Here is a 19,288-nt window from a genome sequence, read left to right on the forward strand (position 1 = left end):
GTTAATGGCTCCAAGTATAAACATTTGTAACTTACAAGTTTCACAAAATTGGCCAGTGTAGCAATTAGGACAGGAACATGTGTAATCAGTACAAGAACCAGAAACCTGGACACATGCAGCTCCATTCTGACACGTATTGTTGTTGCAAGCATTTAACACTGAAATTATATATCACTTTATCAATCAATCAACTGCTAGAAATGTCATTTTATCCAGAATAAAATTCTGCTCAGTGGCGCATTCAGAATATTTAACAGATCTTACAGTGCATGCATAAGATGATGATAATAGGAATTCAGATCGTACTGTTAATGGCTCCAAGTATAAACATTTGTAACTTACAAGTTTCACAAAATTGGCCAGTGTAGCAATTAGGACAGGAACATGTGTAATCTGTACAAGAACCAGAAACCTGGACACATGCAGCTCCATCCTGACACGTATTGTTGTTGCAAGCATTTAATACTGAAATTATATATCACTTCATCAATCAATCAATCAACTGCTATAAATGTCATTTTATCGAGAATAAAATTCTGCTCAGTGGTGCATTCAAAATATTAGACAGAACATCTTACAGTGCATGCATTAGATGATGATAATAGGAATACAGATCGTATAGTTAATGGCTCAAAGTATAAACATTTGTAACTTACAAGTTTCACAAAATTGCCCAGTGTAGCAATTAGGACAGGAACATGTGTAAGCTGTACAGGAACTAGAAACCCGGACACAAGCAGCTCCATTCTGACACGCATTGTTGGTGCAAGCATTTAACACTGAAAGTAAATATCACTTCATCAATCAATCAATCAATCAATCAATCAATTAATCAGTCAGTCAATCAGTCAGTCAGAGAGTCAACTGCTACAAATTATTGCATCATGTATCCAGAATAACATTTTGCTCAATAGGAATACAGATCTAAAAGTTAACAACTCAAACTATAAACATGTGTAACTTACAAGTTTCACAAAATTGCCCAGTATAGCAATTAGGACAGGAACATGTATAAGCTGTACAGGAACCAGAAACCTGGACACAAGCAGCTCCATTCTGACACGCATTGTTGTCGCAAGCATTTAACACTGAAATTATATCATGGCCGGCCAAAAATATAAAATGTCTGGAGATTTTTGTATGATCGGAAATGCAAGAAAAGAAGGAGAGAAGAAGGAGGAGGATGGAAAAGAGAATGTTTATTCAATACCCGACCGAGTTTCACATTGGCGAATCTGGGGAGGGGGGTCATGGGTCCTGACCCTCTCCCTTGAGCAACAAAAAAGGGGGAAGAAGAAAAGAATTCTAGACCTAACTTTTCAGTACCCGTGAGCTGATTTTTTATTTTATTTTATTTTTTTACAATTATAAAATTAGAATTTTGAAGAACATAAAAGTCATTAAAACACACTTCAAATGTCGGGAAAGCTCATTTCCCGCCATCTAGGAATCAAAATTTTCCCGGGGTAGAACCCCCGGACCACCTTTTTTGGGGGGGATTTATCGATTCATGGAAAAAAGAATACGCATGCAACTACTCATTTGTTTATGTATGTATACACACATAAAATAAAAAATGAGAAAAATTTACCTGACCTTTTTTCAAGAGGGAAAACCTTGGATTTTGAAGAACTTTAAAAGTCATTAAAAGACATATCAGAAGTCAGGAAAGCTCATTTCCCGCCATCTAAAAATCGAAATTTTCCCGGGGGAACCCGGACCCCTTTATCTTTGGAGTTCATTGATTAATTGAATCATATTCAAGAAGGAGGAGGCTGAAACCTTGAATTTTGAAGAATTTAAAAGTCATTAAAAGACACATCAGAAGTCGGGAAAGCTCATTTCCCGCCACCTAGGAATCAAAAATTTTCCCGGGGAAGAATTCCACGAGACCACCACCCCCACTCTTTCTTTTTGGGATTTATCGATTCATGGAAAAAAATACGTATGCAACTTACTCAATCTTTTTTTATGTATGTATACACACATAATGCCTATTTACTGTAATAACAATGGGAAAAATTATCTGACGGTTTTCAAGGGTGGAAAACCTTGAATTTTAAAGAACTTAATTACTTTTAAGTTCTTCAAAATTTAAGGTTTTCCCCTCTTGAAGATTATTATAATGAATCAATGAACCCAAAGAAAGGGAGGTTCGAGTTCTTCCCGGGAAAATGTTGATTTCTAAATGGTGTACAATGAGCTTTCCCGACTTCTGAAGTATCTTTTAATGACTTTAATTTAAAAGACACCTCAGAAATCAACATTTTCCCGGGAAGAACCTAAACCTCCCTTTTCTCTTTCCAGTGGGTTCATTGATTCATTATAACAATTTTCAAAGGAGCAAACCTTGAATTTTGAAGAACTTAAAAGTAATTAAAAAGACACCTCAGAAGTCGGGAAAACTCTTTCTTTTTGGGATTCATCGATTTATGGAAAATTCGTATGCAACTACTCATTTTTTTAATGTATGTATACACACATAAGGCCTATTTACTGTAATAACAATATAGAAAAATTACCTGACCGTTTTCAAGAGGGGAAAACCTTGAATTTTGAAGAACTTAAAAGTAATTAGGACACTTCAGAAGTCGGAAAAGCTCATTTCCTGCCATCTAGGAATCAAATTTTTCCCGGGGCAGATCCACAGGACCCCCTTTCTTTGGAGCTTATCGATTCATTGAAAAAAGAATATGATATACAACTACTCATTTTTTTTAAATGTATGTATACACACATAACAGGCCTATTTACTGTAATAACAATGGGAAAAAATTACCTGACCGTTTTCAAGAGAGGGAAAAACCTTGAATTTTGAAGAACTTAAAAGTAATTAAAAGACACCTCAGAAGTCGGGAAAGCTCATTTCCCGCCTTCTAGGAATCAAAATTTTCCTGGGGAGAACTCCGGGATTCCCTTTTCTCTTTGGGATTTATCGATTCATAGAAAAAAAAACCGTATGCATCTACTCATTTTTTGGTGTATGTATACACACATAACAGGCCTATTTACTGTAATGAGAAAGTTTACCTTACCGTTTTCAAGAGGGGGAAAACCTTGAATTTCTAAGAACAAAGTCATTAGACACCTAGCCCAAAAGTCGAGAAAGGTCATTTCCCGCCATCTAGAAATCAAAATTTTCCCGGGGGAGGAATGTTGACCCCACCACCTAGATTTGATTTCAGATCTGCATGATCCACATTCCCATTCATCTTATAAGTGGGCACCCCCCCCCCCCCCGCAACTTTGAAAAAGGTTCCGCCGGCCCTGTATATATCACTTCATCAATCAATCAATCAATCAACAGCTAGAAACGTCATTTTATCCAGAATAAAATTCTGCTTAGTGGCGCATTCGGAAGATTCAACAGAACATCTTACAGTGCATGCATTAGATGATGATAATAGGAATACAGATCGTATAGTTAATGGCTCCAAGTATAAACATTTGTAACTTACAAGGTTCACAAAATTGCCCAGTGTAGCAATTAGGACAGGTACATGTGTAAGCTGTACAGGAACCAGAAACCTGAACACAAGCAGCTCCATTCTGACACGCATGGTTGCTGCAAGCATTTAACACTGAAATTAAATATAACTTCATTAATCAATCAATCAATCACTCAGTGCATGCATTAGATTATGATAATAGGAATAGTGATCGTATAGTTAATGGCTCAAACTATAAATAATTGTTACTTACAAGTTTCACAAAATTGCCCAGTGTAGCAAGAAGGACAGGTACATGTGTAAGCTGTACAGGAACCAGAAACCCGGACACAAGCAGCTCCATTCATACACGCATGGTTGTTGCAAGCATTTAACACTGAAATTATACATCACTTCATTAATCAATCAATCAATCACTCAGTGCATGCATTAGATTATGATAATAGGAATAGTGATCGTATAGTTAATGGCTCAAACTATAAACATGTGTAACTTACAAGTTTCACAAAATTGCCCAGTGTAGCAAGAAGGACAGGTACATGTGTAAGCTGTACAGGAACCAGAAACCTGAACACAAGCAGCTCCATTCTGACACGCATGGTTGTTGCAAGCATTTAACACTGAAATTATATATCACTTCATCAATCAATCAATCAATCAATTAATCAATCAATCAATCAATCAATCAATCAACTGCTAGAAATATAATTTTATCCAGAATAAAATTCTACTCAGTGGCACATTCAGAACATTAAACATAACATCTTACAGTGCATGCATTAGATGATGATAATAGGAATACAGATCGTATAGTTAATCAGGAACCACCAACCTGAACACAAGCAGCTCCATTCTGACAGGCATTGTTGTTGCAAGCATTTAACACTGAAATTTTATATTACTTCATCAATCAATCAATCAATCAATCAATCAATCAATTAATCAATCAATCAATCAACTGCTAGAAATGTCATTTTATCCAGAATAAAATTCTGCTCAGTGGCGCATTCGGAATATTCAACAGAACATCTTACAGTGCATGCATTAGATGATGATAATAGGAATACAGATCGGATAGTTAATAGCTCCAAGTATAAACATTTGTAACTTACAAGTTTCACAAAATTGTCCAGTGTAGCAATTAGGACAGGAACATGTGTAAGCTGTACAGGAACCAGCAACTTGGATACAAGCAGCTCCATTCTGACACGCATTGTTGGTGCAAGCATTTAACACTGAAAGTCGATATCGCTTCTTCAATCAATCAATCAATCAATCAATCAATCAATCAATCAATCAATCAATCAATCAATCAATCAATCAATCAATCAAATAATCATTTATTTAGTCAATCAGTCAACTATTCAATTAATTAATCAATCAATCAATCAATCAATCAATTAATCAGTCAGTCAGTCAGACAGCCAAATGCTACAAATGTTATTGCACCATGTCCAGAATAACATTCTGCTCAATGGCGCATTCAGAATATTCAACAGAGCAACTTACAGTGCATTTTTTGGATAATCATAATAGGAATACAGATTGTATAAGTTAACAACTCAAACTATAAACATGTGTAAATTACAAGTTTCACAGAATTGCCCAGTGTAACAATTGGGACAGGAACATGTGTAAGCTGTACAGGAACCAGAAACCTGGACACACGCACCTCCATTCTGACACGCATGGTTGTTGCAAGCATTTAACACTGAAATTAAATATCACTTCATCAATCAATCAATCAATCAATCAATCAATCAAATCAATCAGTCAGTTAGTCAGTCAACTTCTACAGATGTTCTTGCATCATATCTCCAGAATAAGATTCTGCTCAATGGCGCATTCAGAAGATTCAACAGAACATCTTACAGTGCATGCATTAAATGATGATAATAGGAATACAGATTGTATTGCCCAGTGTAGCAATTAGGACAGGAACATGTATAAGCTGTACAGGAACCAGAAACCTGGATACAAGCAGCTCCATTCTGACATGCATTGTTGGTGCAAGCATTTAACACTGAAAGTCGATATCACTTCTTCAATCAATTAATCAATCAATCAATCAATCAATCAATTGATCATATATTTAGTCAATCAGTCAACTATTCAATTAATTAATTAATCAATCAATCAATCAATTAATTAGTCAGTCAGACAGCCAACTGCTACAAATGTTTTGTACCATGTCCAGAATAACATTCTGCTCAATGGCGCATTCAGAATATTCAACAGAACAACTTACAGTGCATTTATTGGATGTTCATAATAGGAATACAGATTGTATAAGTTAACAACCCGAACTATAAATATGTGTAACTTACAAGTTTCACAAAATTGCCCAGTGTAGCAATTAGGACAGGAACACATGTAAGTTGTACAGGAACCAGAAACCTGGACACAAGCGGCTCCGTTCTGACACGCATGGTTGTTGCAAGCATTTAACACTGAAATTAAATATCACTTCATCAATCAATCAATCAATTTATCTGTCTATCAATTAATCAAATCAATCAGTCAGTCAGTCAGTTAGTCAGTCAACTTCTACAGATGTTATTGCATCATATCTCCAGAATAAGATTCTGCTCAATGGCGCATTCAGATGATTCAACAGAACATCTTACAGTGCATGCATTAGATGATGATAATAGGAATACAGATTGTATAGTTAATGGCTCAAAGTATAAACATGTGTAACTTACAAGTTTCACAAAATTGCCCAGTGTAGCAATTAGGACAGGAACATGTGTAAGCTGTACAGGAACCAGAAACCTGGACACACGCACCTCCATTCTGACACGCATTGTTGTTGCAAGCATTTAACACTGAAATTAAATATCATCAATCAATCAATCAATCAATCAACTGCTGGAAATGTCATTTTATCCAGAATAAGATTCTGCTCAGTGGCGCATTCAGAATATTCGACAGAACATCTTACAGTGCATGCATTAGGTGATCATAACAGGAATACAGATCGTATATGCCATGGAGTGAAAATCCAATCATTAAACCCTGTTCCGAAATATACTCGAACTCCTCGTGATAATTATTTTAAAGCTCGACCGTAAGAACTTCTGTAAACACAAGAAAATGACTCAAAACTATAAACATTTTGAACTTTACAAGTTTCAGAATTCAAACTATAAACATGTGTAACTTACAAGTTTCACAAAATTGCCCAGTGTAGCAATCAGGACAGGAACATGTGTAAGTTGTACAGGAACCAGAAACCTGGACACAAGCGGCTCTGTTCTGACACGCATGGTTGTTGCAAGCATTTAACACTGAAATTAAATATCACTTCATCAATCAATCAATCTATCTATCTATCTATCTATCAATCAATCAAATCAATCAGTCAGTCAGTCAGTTAGTCAGTCAACTTCTACAGATGTTATTGCATCATATCTCCAGAATAAGATTCTGCTCAATGGCACATTCAGAAGATTCATTAGAACATCTTACAGTGCATGCATTAGATGATGATAATAGGAATACAGATTGTATAGTTAATGGCTCAAAGTATAAACATGTGTAACTTACAAGTTTCACAAAATTGCCCAGTGTAGCAATCAGGACAGGAACAGGTGTAAGTTGTACAGGAACCAGAAACCTGGACACAAGCAGCTCCATTCTGACATGCATTGTTGGTGCAAGAATTTAACACTGAAATTATATATCACTTCATCAATTAATCAATCAATCAATCAATCAATCAATCAATCAATCAACTGCTGGAAATGTTATTGAGTAATAATTATGTCCAGAATAAAATTTTCCTCATAAGCGTATTCAGGACTTTTGCAAAACAATTTCCAGTGCATGCATTATATGATCATAATTATACGATCAGATGCATTGTAATTTTTGTAATTTACAGGTTTCACAAAATTGGCCAGTGAAGCAAATAGAAGAGGAACATGTGTAAGCTGTAGAGGAATCTTAAACCTGAGAACAGCCAGCTTCATTCTGACATGAATGTTTCACAGGCATTTGATACTGAATTTTCCAAATAAAAGGAAATATCAATTGCAAAACAAGGAAGTCTTGGGCTGTAGGCCTAAGAGACTTGGTGGAGGGCCAGGGGGGGGGGCGCCCAGGGCCCCGATGGGGATCCAGGGGTGGAGGCTCCTGGAAACTATGGTGTCCATAGCCTTTTATAAGTCGTATATTTAATTAATCTTAAGGAATGCAATAACAATTTATTTCCACACTACATTTTCAAAATACAGTGGGGGTCCAGGAAATCCAAGAGGGGGAGCAAGGGATGGAATTTTACAGATGGAGTGTAGAAAATTTATGTTTATCGTACCTCTAGTTGACCGGAAATTGCACTTTCAGACTCAAATTTGAATATAACATTCTTTTTTCTCCACTTTTAATTAAAAAAAAAATAGGGAGGGTGGGTCGGCTGGTCCCCCTTGAACCTGTCACAGAAATATTCATCATAATTTTTTTTTTCAATTTATCCTGGTAATCATAATCATTCCCGCTTACATATTTTGTGCAAACTAACATTCATAAAAATAGTGATTATCTTGTGATGTATTTGAACCATGAAAAACAAATGATAAACCATGTTCCTTCATGGATAGAATTAAAACAGTCACTCCAATTCTATCTTTGCATGTACGGTACTTTTAAAATCAATCATTGAAGATGTTTTTCCTTTTCTCCTCTTTTTGAATTTCAGTTTTGTGCGAGTAGCATTGCGACTACACTAATTGTGAGTGGAAATACTACCGTCTAACTTAAGATCAAACAGGACTATTAGGAGATAGGAAGCACACACAATATTAGCATTTTTATTTCATTAACATACAGGGTGATTTAATTAATTTATCATTATCATGACATGGGCGGATCCAGAAATTATTGACTTTTCCGACCTTTCCTCACGGGCGTCCCGAATGACTAATTATGGACCAATAGTCTATTTTATACTGGGAGTCGCAAAGCAAACTTATGATTATGGCACCTCTAGATGCCCGGAAATGGCATTCATTCAGAGTTATTCAGATTTTATCTCAATTTTTTTTTAAATTTTAACAAATTTAGTGGGTCCTGGTCGGCTGGGCACCCCATCCCCACTTGATTAATATGATATATATTTCCTACAGTCAACGTCATAGACATATATCGCTGTTATGTATAAACTAAGTCCTTTTAGATCTGTTTAGATAAGGGTGTTACAGAGCGAGGATGTGCAGGGTCACTGCAGGGACCTACAGGTCGATGGCCCTGCAGACCGCCGCAAGAAAGCACATACGCGTTACGCCACTGAGCATAGACTATAGCTGTTCTAGCAGGGTAAACTACATTCCGGTAATGCGGGTAAAAAACCCCGTCAAGGTCTCAGTCTTTTGGCCTTTTTTTACATCCTGATTTGTGAAATTGTTGGAAAGAATCGGCATTGGGGATACAGTGTAACGTCGTTGTGTTCGCCGTCAATCAATAGTAAATTCAAAATTTAATATGTGAGTGGTAAAATAATCGAGTTCTCCTTTCGCCCAGTGACCGCCACTGAGCTCATGGGTACACTTCGTTTTTTTTCTCTCTCTCTTTTCTCTTTCTTTTTTTTTCTCCTTTTTTTTATTTTTTGGCGGGATTGACGGGAGGGGGAAACGTCGGCATGATGTCATGGCGAGATTGTTTCAAGTAACATCGGAGTTCGTAAACTTCTGGTATCACTACTTAAATAAGTCGAAATAGACAGACCTATCCTTGAGTATAATATAAGGCTGTATAATTATTGTTTATAAAATATATATATATATATTTTTAATATATATAAAATTCAATTTAATAACTATACTTTATATTCGAAATTTGAAAAAACAGGAATTTATGTATGCAGATAATATTCAACACTAGTATAATATACAGGCCTAAATAATAATATACAAAAGAAATAAGTCGTTTATAATAAAAATTGTGAACTTTGAGTTCGTAAAAATGTTGGCATAATAGGTTTACACGCTTTCTATTTTAACAACGTACAGTACATTGTTTTCAGAATAAATTTGGCTTCTGATAACCGGTGCATCCATAAAGTAGATGGAGTGGTAACTGAGATGGTTACGAAATGTACAAACAATTGCTTTTTTTACTCATTATTGGTACGGAAATACGCACCGCACTTGGAACAGAGCACAAGTGATTGGACAATATTCATGAGTCATTCGTAATTGCTGTTCTTTCCACACGTTTCGAAAAGTGGGGTTTTAGAAGACTGGTGAAAAGTGGGGGGGGGGGAACGGGGAACAAATCATATGATGTCCCTCCCTCCTTTGAAAAGTCGGGGACGTGTCCTTCCTGTCCCCCACCCATCGACGCCCACGTCTGGCCTGGTTCAGACTAGGTGGATAAACCCGGCTCAACTCACCGGGTGTATCCACCTGCCAGTCTGAACTAGGTGGCTTATATCTAGCCGGGCTGTGTTTCTAATTAGGCCCAGCATGCCACCGTGTTTAACTTTTTCTAAGCCGGGCCTTAACCGCTGCTGGGGGTGGGGGAGTCTTGAGTTGACTTTGGGTAACAAAATGACCAATCAGCATTCAATTACATGTGCTGTCGTGAGCGAGCGTACGTTTCACGAGCAATGTTTCGCAACACGTTTCCTGGTTACGGTTCATTAATGTGCAAATTGTCGCGCCTGGCTAATCCCGCTAGTCTGAACGCCCGGCAAAGTTAAGCCGGGCTTAACGTAAGCCTGGCTTATCTCTAAGTCTGAACGTAGCCTGAAAGTAGCTAAGTTACAAGCCATCATAGGCAGAACAACTCGATTACAACTTGTAACGGATACACACAAACACTAACACCTTAACCCTTTCTCTCAATGTGAGGGCTAATCGAGTAGCTGAGAAACAAGACCCCAATTAAAAAACGACGCTAGCCGGGTTTGAATGAGGGTCTGACAGGGACGGATCCAGAGATGTCCAAAAGAGGGGGCCGAAATTTGGGCCGATCGAGACAACACTGAAATAGGAGGTCCGGGGCATGCCCCTGCAAAATTTCTGTGTTTTGGGCGCCCAAAAATAACATCTTAGGCGTTCTGGGCTATCGTTTTTTCTTTTCTTTTTTTTTCTCCTTTTTTTTTACCTCTCAAAATGGGGGGGGGGGGAGGCGGGCCGCCCCACCCCCCAAATCCGCCCCTGCTGCACCACAAAAAGCAGGAAATTTCCTCTCAACCGAACTCTGGGTAATTTTAAATTTCACACTAAGCTCCTTTATACTAAATAAAATCTAGAAGGAGGCAGCTAAGCTAATGTTAAAACGCAACTTACAGATTTCGCAGTTGTCACCAGTATAGCAGTCTGGGCAGGTTCCATTGTTACTCACATCGAAAACTTTTATAGCAAAAGACAAAAATGAGAAATTTATTACTAAAAAAAAGGTAAAATATTTATATACATACCATCTTTGCAGCGATGTTTAGCACTTATTTTGCTACTCTGCCATCTCTTGTTATACCGCCGTAACAATGTACAACCACACTACATTTCCCATTGCTTCTCTTACATGATCGACCCACTATTTTTTTACGGTCGCATTGTTCCCCAAATTTACACTAGTAAGCATGTAGACTACATGCTTCATTATACATTGCCACACTTTTAGTGTGGGTGTTTTACAGCATCCAAAATTCAGGTCTTACTGAACAAATAGATGCAAAATAAATATCTGTGGTCATTTTGTTGTTATATTTCCCTATTAAAATGGTAGGTTTTTTATAAATATTTTTTGGCTTTTTCTGCTTTACTGATTAACATAGCACATACACTTTACTGTGTTTAGTTTTGTGTGTACGCGAACAGACACAAACAATTAATGCTGATAATTAGGAAACAGTATAAATTGAACATTTTAATTGTTAATGCTTATCTGTAATCTTATGCCAAAAAAATTTTTAAGAAATTCTGATAATAAAATTTACGGTTTTATGGAATAAACTCCCGGATCATACTAAAACCAACTTTAAATCTATGACACTTTAAAATTTAAGCATTCTATTTCAAATCCTCAATAATACCATCTTATTTTTACCTGATTTTCTCTTACCTTGCACGTCCATATTTATTATTAAAATGTTTTATCTTCTTAAGTTTCTTTCTATGTTCCTTTTAAATCCATCTGTAGTTAAGTTATCAATCTTTTTTGGTTCCAATGTGTATATGTCTGCTTTTAAAATTTTTGTAGTTAAGAACTGAACCACTTTGGAAACCAGTACTATGTATTGAAAGTGTATATTCAGTATAAAGAAAGAATAAATAAATAAATAAAACAGGCTATATTTGTAGAAATTGAAGTTTGTGTTTTTTTTTTTTGTGGTGTCGGTGACGAAGTGAGGTCGTGAATTACTGCTATAGTTTTACGACACAGCTTCCGTTTGATTCTGAAATATATATTAACATTTTCGACGATAATGTAATATATTCAGATTTATACAGCGTTTTACACCTACAGTAAGTCACAAAGCACTCAGGGGGTGGACTCGCTCATACTGTAACTTCCACCTCCCCTGTCATTTAACATTTGGTGTTCTATTTTTTTCTCTATTAGAGGTGGGTGTTATGAATTAAAAGGGAACTAGAAAGATGTTTTTTTTTAACTAGAGGAGATTTTTCATATGCATTAATAATAGTGTCAATTTTTAATTAGATCTACATCCCTGGGCCTGTCACACGGTTTACAATATAAATTCGCACTGGTCTGGTATATAAATACCAGACATATTCAAATAAGCTGAGCGTACTCTGATGTACTTACTGATTATGGATAGGACTTGATATGCATATCAGCGGTTGTCAACAAAAGATTTACAGCCATGGTTACAGTACGCAGAAATGGTACGCGGTGAATACCCTACGTGGCGTTATTTGTAAGATCTTTGTTAACATCACACCGCCAAAGGGGTAAAATCGTACATACTGGCCTATAAAAAAATTGCTAAAAAGTTACTCTATTAATAATGACCTATCAAAAATCCCCTTTAGAAAAAAAAATCATCTTTCTAGTTCCTTTTTAAACTGAATACACAGCGCTATAGTTCCATTACCAAAACAGTGGTTTAGTAAACACTATGTTGCTATTGGTATATTTTACAGTGAAAATGCTGAATAAATTTAAAGAAATTTATTTGAGAGAATATCGTAAAGTAGCGGAAATTCTTCATTGTATACCTTCGCAATTAACTCCTAAAAAGCCGTCAGTGCAACGACAAACATACTCTCCCACATTTGATGAACTTATGAAACAGATTCCTCCATTAAGACATGGGTTTAGTGAACATTGACTGGCAACTGCAATAAATAAAACAATTATAAAGGCTATTATCAACATCTCTTTAAATAATGAATTACAAGAAAAGAGTGAAAATCGTTTTTTCTTTAATTTCAGATACTAGTTCTTTATGGGAAAGGAATTTGTTATGTATCTATATTTAAAATAAAATCATGGAATGATATTTTAATAATTGTGCATTGCCATGATAAAACATTCAGAAGCAAGATCGTTTGGCATAACAGTTTCAATTATTGTTTTTAACCAGTTTAAGCTAGCGCTTCTCAAAATGTGGATGGCGACCCAAAAATAGGCCCCCAAAAATGTTCAGTAAGTACCATAATGGTTACACCCAAACAAAATTCCGTTCTTTGGACAATAAATAATTTTGAATCTTGAATCTTGAATATAGGAAGCATTGCAGCTTCAGCAAATAAATTTGTATATTACACCCGAATGAACATCATCGTGATGAGGATACTTTAAACTAAAAACAGAAATTGAATTTTAAATGATGTTAAAATTAACTTAATATCGAAATCAATACAAAACTCTTTAAGAAATTTTTGACTAATAATCTTGCTAAATGGTCCACTATATGGTGAATTAAACCAGGTCCGCTCGTTAAAGTGATGTCACCTCTATTCAGCGTTCAACGCTTCGTGTATGAACCTTTCAGACGAGGCATTTTGTTGACACCTAAAACATGTTTAAATCACGGAGGAATTATCCTCTATGCTTACATACAGTACACAGTGTCGTATATATTATTATATTGGGTTTTTCGGCAAGGGTTCACAATAAATAAATAAATAATAAATAAAGTAAAATGTCTTAAAATTGAAAATAAAATGAATAAAAATTAAATACCAAGATGCGATTTCAACTCATAACCTTTGATTTTCTTATTCCCTTCGAACACAACACTAAGCTACCGAGCCATCCATGTCGATATGTTAATGGCAGTAATACAGTCGTTGCTGAAACCCTTGTTTTGTTTTGTAGGTGTAGGGGGAATCCTGGGGTAAAAAATGGGCCATGAAAGTTTGTTGGAAATAACCTCTAGTTTATGTGTACAACATTTCCTACACGTCCGTTCAAAACTGGTGACGCTGGACGCTTTTACATTTCTGGCAACAGCAAAAACAACAACAAGAACAACAGTGAGTTGCTGGGGTCCGCCTTGAGCGGACCCAAAAAGTGAATGTTGGGGTTAGCATCATTATTTTATTTATTCCGTTTAATGCTCTACACCTAAGTCTCAAAGTGCTCAAAGCGTAGAGTAACTTTCATCTCCCCTAAGGTCTTTAACATTTTAGTGTTCTATATTTTCCTCTAATAGTGGTTTTCTTAGAAATACAATTATTAATTTTTATAGATTAAAATGCTTAGAACGGCAGAACTTCGATGAGTATTTGATCAATGCAATAAACTCACCATCACCATGACAAATGTTAATAAAAATTAAACACTATGTTGCAATTGGTAAATTTTACAGTGAAAAAAATAGCAGAAATTCTTCATTGTATACCTTCACAATGAGTTCCTAAAAAGCCGTCAGTACAAAGACACCCATTTAGTGTGGGTGTTTTACAGCATCCAAAATTCAGGTCTTACTGAACAAATAGATGCAAAATAAATATCTGTGGTAATTTTGTTGTTATATTTCCCTATTGAAATGGTAGGTTTTTTATAAATATTTTTTGGCTTTTTCTGCTTTACTGATTAACATAGCACATACACTTTACTGTGTTTAGTTTTGTGTGTACGCGAACAGACACAAACAATTAATGCTGATAATTAGGAAACAGTATAAATTGAATATTTTAATTGTTAATGTTTATCTGTAATCTTATGCCAAAAAAAAAAATAAATAAAAATTTAAGTAATTCTGATAATGAAATTTACGGTTTTATAGAATAAACTCCCGGATCATACTAAAACCAACTTTAAATCTATGACACTTTAAAATTTAAGCATTCTATTTCAAATCCTCAATAATACCATCTTATTTTTACCTGATTTTCTCTTACCTTGCATGTCCATATTTATTATTAAAATGTTTAATCTTCTTAAGTTTCTTTCTATGTTCCTTTTAAATCCATCTGTAGTTAAGTTATCAATCTTTTTTGGTTCCAATGTGTATATGTCTGCTTTTAAAATTTTTGTAGTTAAGAACTGAACCACTTTGGAAACCAGTACTATGTATTGAAAGTGTATATTCAGTATAAAGAAAGAATAAATAAATAAATAAAACATGCTATATTTGTAGAAATTGAAGTTTGTGTTTTTTTTTGTGGTGTCGGTGACGAAGTGAGGTCGTGATTTACTGCTATAGTTTTATGACACAGCTTCCGTTTGATTCTGAAATATATATTAACATTTTCGACGATAATGTAATATATTCAGATTTATACAGCGTTTTACACCTACAGTAAGTCACAAAGCACTCAGGGGGTGGACTCGCTCATACTGTAACTTCCACCTCCCCTGTCATTTAACATTTGGTGTTCTATTTTTTTCTCTATTAGAGGTGGGTGTTATGAATTAAAAGGGAACTAGAAAGATGTCTTTTTTTTTACTAGAGGAGATTTTTCATATGCATTAATAATAGTGTCAATTTTTAATTAGACCTACATCCTTGGGCCTGTCACACGGTTTACAATATAAATTCGCACTGGTCTGGTATATAAATACCAGACATATTCAAATAAGCTGAGCTCCTGTCTCTTATACACATCTAGATGTGTATAAGAGACAGGGGATACAGTGTAACGTCGTTGTGTTCGCCGTCAATCAATAGTAAATTCAAAATTTAATATGTGAGTGGTAAAATAATCGAGTTCTCCTTTCGCCCAGTGACCGCCACTGAGCTCATGGGTACACTTCGTTTTTTTTTCTCTCTCTCTTTTCTCTTTCTTTTTTTTTTTCTCCTTTTTTTAAATTTTTTTGGTGGGTTTAAATTTAAAGAAATTTATTTGGGAGAATATCGTAAAGCAGCGGAAATTCTTCATTGTATACCTTCGCAATTAACTCCTAAAAAGCCGTCAGTGCAAAGACAAACATACTCTCCCACATTTGATGAACTTATGAAACAGATTCCTCCATTAAGACATGGGTTTAGTGAACATTGACTGGCAACTGCAATAAATAAAACAATTATAAAGGCTATTATCAACATCTCTTTAAATAATGAATTACAAGAAAAGAGTGAAAATCGTTTTTTCTTTAATTTCAGATACTAGTTCTTGATGGGAAAGGAATTTGTTATGTATCTATATTTAAAATAAAATCATGGAATGATATTTTAATAATTGTGCATTGCCATGATAAAACATTCAGAAGCAAGATCGTTTGGCATAACAGTTTCAATTATTGTTTTTAACCAGTTTAAGCTAGCGCTTCTCAAAATGTGGATGGCGACCCAAAAATAGGCCCCCAAAAATGTTCAGTAAGTACCATAATGGTTACACCCAAACAAAATTCCGTTCTTTGGACAATAAATAATTTTGAATCTTGAATCTTGAATATAGGAAGCATTGCAGCTTCAGAAAATAAATTTGTATATTACACCCGAATGAACATCATCGTGATGAGGATACTTTAAACTGAAAACAGAAATTGAATTTTAAATGATGTTAAAATTAACTTAATATCGAAATCAATACAAAACTCTTTAAGAAATTTTTGACTAATAATCTTGCTAAATGGTCCACTATATGGTAAATTACACCAGGTCAGCTCGTTAAAGTGATGTCACCTCTATTCAGCGTTCAACGCTTCGTGTATGAACCTTTCAGACGAGGCATTTTGTTGACACGTAAACATGATTAAATCTCGGAGGAATTATCCTCTATGCTTACATACAGTACACAGTGTCGTATATTATTATATTGGGTTTTCGGCAAGGGTTCACAATAAATAAATAAATAATAAATAAAGTAAAATGTCTTAAAATTGAAAATAAAATGAATAAAAATTAAATACCAAGATGCGATTTCAACTCACAACTTTTGATTTTCTTATTCCCTTCGAACACAACACTAAGCTACCGAGCCATCCATGTCGACATGGTAATGGCAGTAATACAGTCGTTGCTGAAACCCTTGTTTTGTTTTGTAGCTGTAGGGGGAATCCTGGGGTAAAAAATGGGCCATGAAAGTTTGTTGGAAATAACCTCTAGTTTATGTGTACAACATTTCCTACACGTCCGTTCAAAACTGGTGACGCTGGACGCTTTTACATTTCTGGCAACAGCAAAAACAACAACAAGAACAACAGTGAGGCGCTGGGGTCCGTCTTGAGCGGACCCAAAAAGTGAATGATGGGGTTAGGATCATTATTTTATTTATTCCGTTTAATGCTCTACACCTAAGTCTCAAAGTGCTCAAAGCGTAGAGTAACTTTCATCTCCCCTAAGGTCTTTAACATTTTAGTGTTCTATATTTTCCTCTAATAGTGGTTTTCTTAGAAATACAATTATTAATTTTTATAGATTAAAATGCTTGGAACGGCAGAACTTCGATGAGTATTTGATCAATGCAATAAACTCACCATCACCATGACAAATGTTAATAAAAATTAAACACTATGTTGCAATTGGTAAATTTTACAGTGAAAAAAAATAGCAGAAATTCTTCATTGTATACCTTCACAATGAGTTCCTAAAAAGCCGTCAGTACAAAGACAAACATACTCTCCAGGATTTTCATAACTTCTGTAACAAGTCCCACCGTTAAAACATGGGTTTGTTGAACATGGATTAACAACTGCAATAAAAATAATGCAAACGTTTAACACTTTATAGAGGTTATTATAAGGTTTATCTCATGGAAATTATGAAATAAAGAAAAAAAAAGTGATAGCTCATTTTCATTTAATTTCAAATACCTGTACTGTACTTGATCAGAAAAGAATTTGTATTATATTTAAAAACATGGAAGGATATTCTAATAATTGATTGACCTTTGACACAAAATTTAGAAGCGGTATCGTCTGGCGTAGCAGTTTCTATATACAGGTTGTTGACCTTGTGTTTACTAGTTTAAACCAGCACTTTCCAAAATGTTCAAGTTCTAGTTCATTTTTGGTCATATACAGTATTGAATACAATACATGAAATTAGATTTACCGGTACACTAATATACTAAAATATAAGATATAATTAAGATATTGCACAGAATAACACACACTGAGAATATAAAAATTTAAATAGAGCAAACAAATAAAATTATCAAAGAAATCAATCGTCTAACATCTTTGCACTAGGAATGAATGAGTTGTGTGTCTATTTGTTTTTATGTCAATGAAGTAACAGTTCTACCGAGTTGCTAAAACTGATATAATTTTGAAGTGGGTGGTTATTATCATTAATTATATTATACATTTTCATCTTTTGTTTTCCCACTCTATGCATATACTGTATCCACTTTCTTTGGCTAGATGACAATTTGCACGTCCGCAAAAGCTAAGGAATCGTTCTCTCTTTTCATAAAAAATGGAAGTCACTCAAGTCACGTTGCAAACCTGGCTACGAACAGTGTTGAGAAGTAGGTCAGCGTTGTAGTCTTTGCGGACGCGACTTGAAGCATTAAGAATATTAAAAATATTAAAAATCATAATTGTTTTGCTTATTTTCACGGTATTTCATCCAAATACAAGTTCACCTCATTAATAATGATCGGCTTTTAGTTTTTGACAAAGGTAATACATATGCACTGTACAATAAAGTCAATACAATGAGAGTGGATCTTAATGTACCGACGAAGCGAAAATTTTCGCTTAAACAAGAATTTAGGTTTAGAGCCAAAATTTGGAATGGAACCTGAATTTTTGTGACACCGGCTTCATGGTTTATAATTTACAAAATGTTATTAGAGTAAACCTATGCATTATTATTGAAAACGAATGAGTTTACAAATGGATACTAAAATATGTAACCATAATTAATTAAAATGATACAATGACTCACCTTGTGAGGAAGCAGAACTTACAAGAAGCATCACAATCATCACATACCAAAAATTCATTTTGTATAGATCAAAACCGATTTTCTTAGCAACTCAATAACTGAAAAAATCGATAATATAAAGGTAAATAAATGTATGTTGTTGAAATTAATATACGATACCATTGTAATAATAATAGGTACCAGTACAACACATTTTTGTACATGGTAACTATAACATATATAAAATATGCATGTGTTGATATGGTTAAAATAGGTTCACTGAACTTCAAGTCTTGAAATGCCTTGGGTATGATACCATATTTAATACAAATATTTAAGGTATTGAAATCATAAGTGAGGTAAATAGTCTTAATTTCTATATTATTGTTACCTGATACATTTGATATATTTTTGTTTAATATTTTAATAGATTTTTCGAGTAAGCAATAAATAACACCTAGGATAATGTTTTAAGCTCGGATGATATTTCAGTAAATAACGATTCAGATTAATTTGAAATAAACCTCTGAAAGATCATTTCAATCGGAGTGATGAAATTGTTCATTTAAATAAATTGCGACTCCAACACCCGATCTTGTTG

At 34.7% G+C, this 19,288-nt stretch overlaps 1 protein-coding gene across 1 annotated transcript; it reads right to left on the reverse strand.

The window, feature by feature from the left end:
- Nucleotide 1: 1 nt before the first annotated feature.
- Nucleotides 2-18,785, reverse strand: LOC117112892 (fibropellin-1-like). Its single transcript, XM_033256105.1, has 17 exons — nucleotides 18,709-18,785; nucleotides 17,387-17,506; nucleotides 15,759-15,878; nucleotides 12,638-12,757; nucleotides 10,742-10,804; nucleotides 6,999-7,121; nucleotides 6,617-6,739; nucleotides 6,155-6,277; nucleotides 5,777-5,899; nucleotides 3,947-4,069; nucleotides 3,703-3,825; nucleotides 3,459-3,581; nucleotides 966-1,088; nucleotides 657-779; nucleotides 343-465; nucleotides 63-158; nucleotides 2-30 (listed from the first exon to the last, which is right to left on the reverse strand). Exons 1-17 carry the CDS (start codon nucleotides 18,764-18,766, stop codon nucleotides 2-4), a joined length of 1,836 nt encoding a protein of 611 aa, XP_033111996.1. The 5' UTR covers nucleotides 18,767-18,785.
- Between the last annotated feature and the right edge of the window lie 503 nt (nucleotides 18,786-19,288).

This window comes from Anneissia japonica, unplaced genomic scaffold, assembly GCF_011630105.1.
Source record: "Anneissia japonica isolate Jap-2015-1 unplaced genomic scaffold, ASM1163010v1 scaffold287713_len945575_cov184, whole genome shotgun sequence".
Classification (NCBI taxonomy): Eukaryota; Metazoa; Echinodermata; class Crinoidea; order Comatulida; family Comatulidae; genus Anneissia; species Anneissia japonica.

Bases quoted from the DNA above. Each gene is read 5' to 3' on its own strand.
- LOC117112892 (XM_033256105.1), bottom strand. From the start codon at position 18,766: ATGAATTTTTGGTATGTGATGATTGTGATGCTTCTTGTAAGTTCTGCT. The intron at 4,070-5,776 runs GTAAGTTACACA...ATATAATTTCAG, and splicing joins TGGGCAATTTTGTGAAACTT to TGTTAAATGCTTGCAACAAC. The intron at 3,582-3,702 runs GTAAGTAACAAT...ATTTAATTTCAG, and splicing joins TGGGCAATTTTGTGAAACTT to TGTTAAATGCTTGCAGCAAC.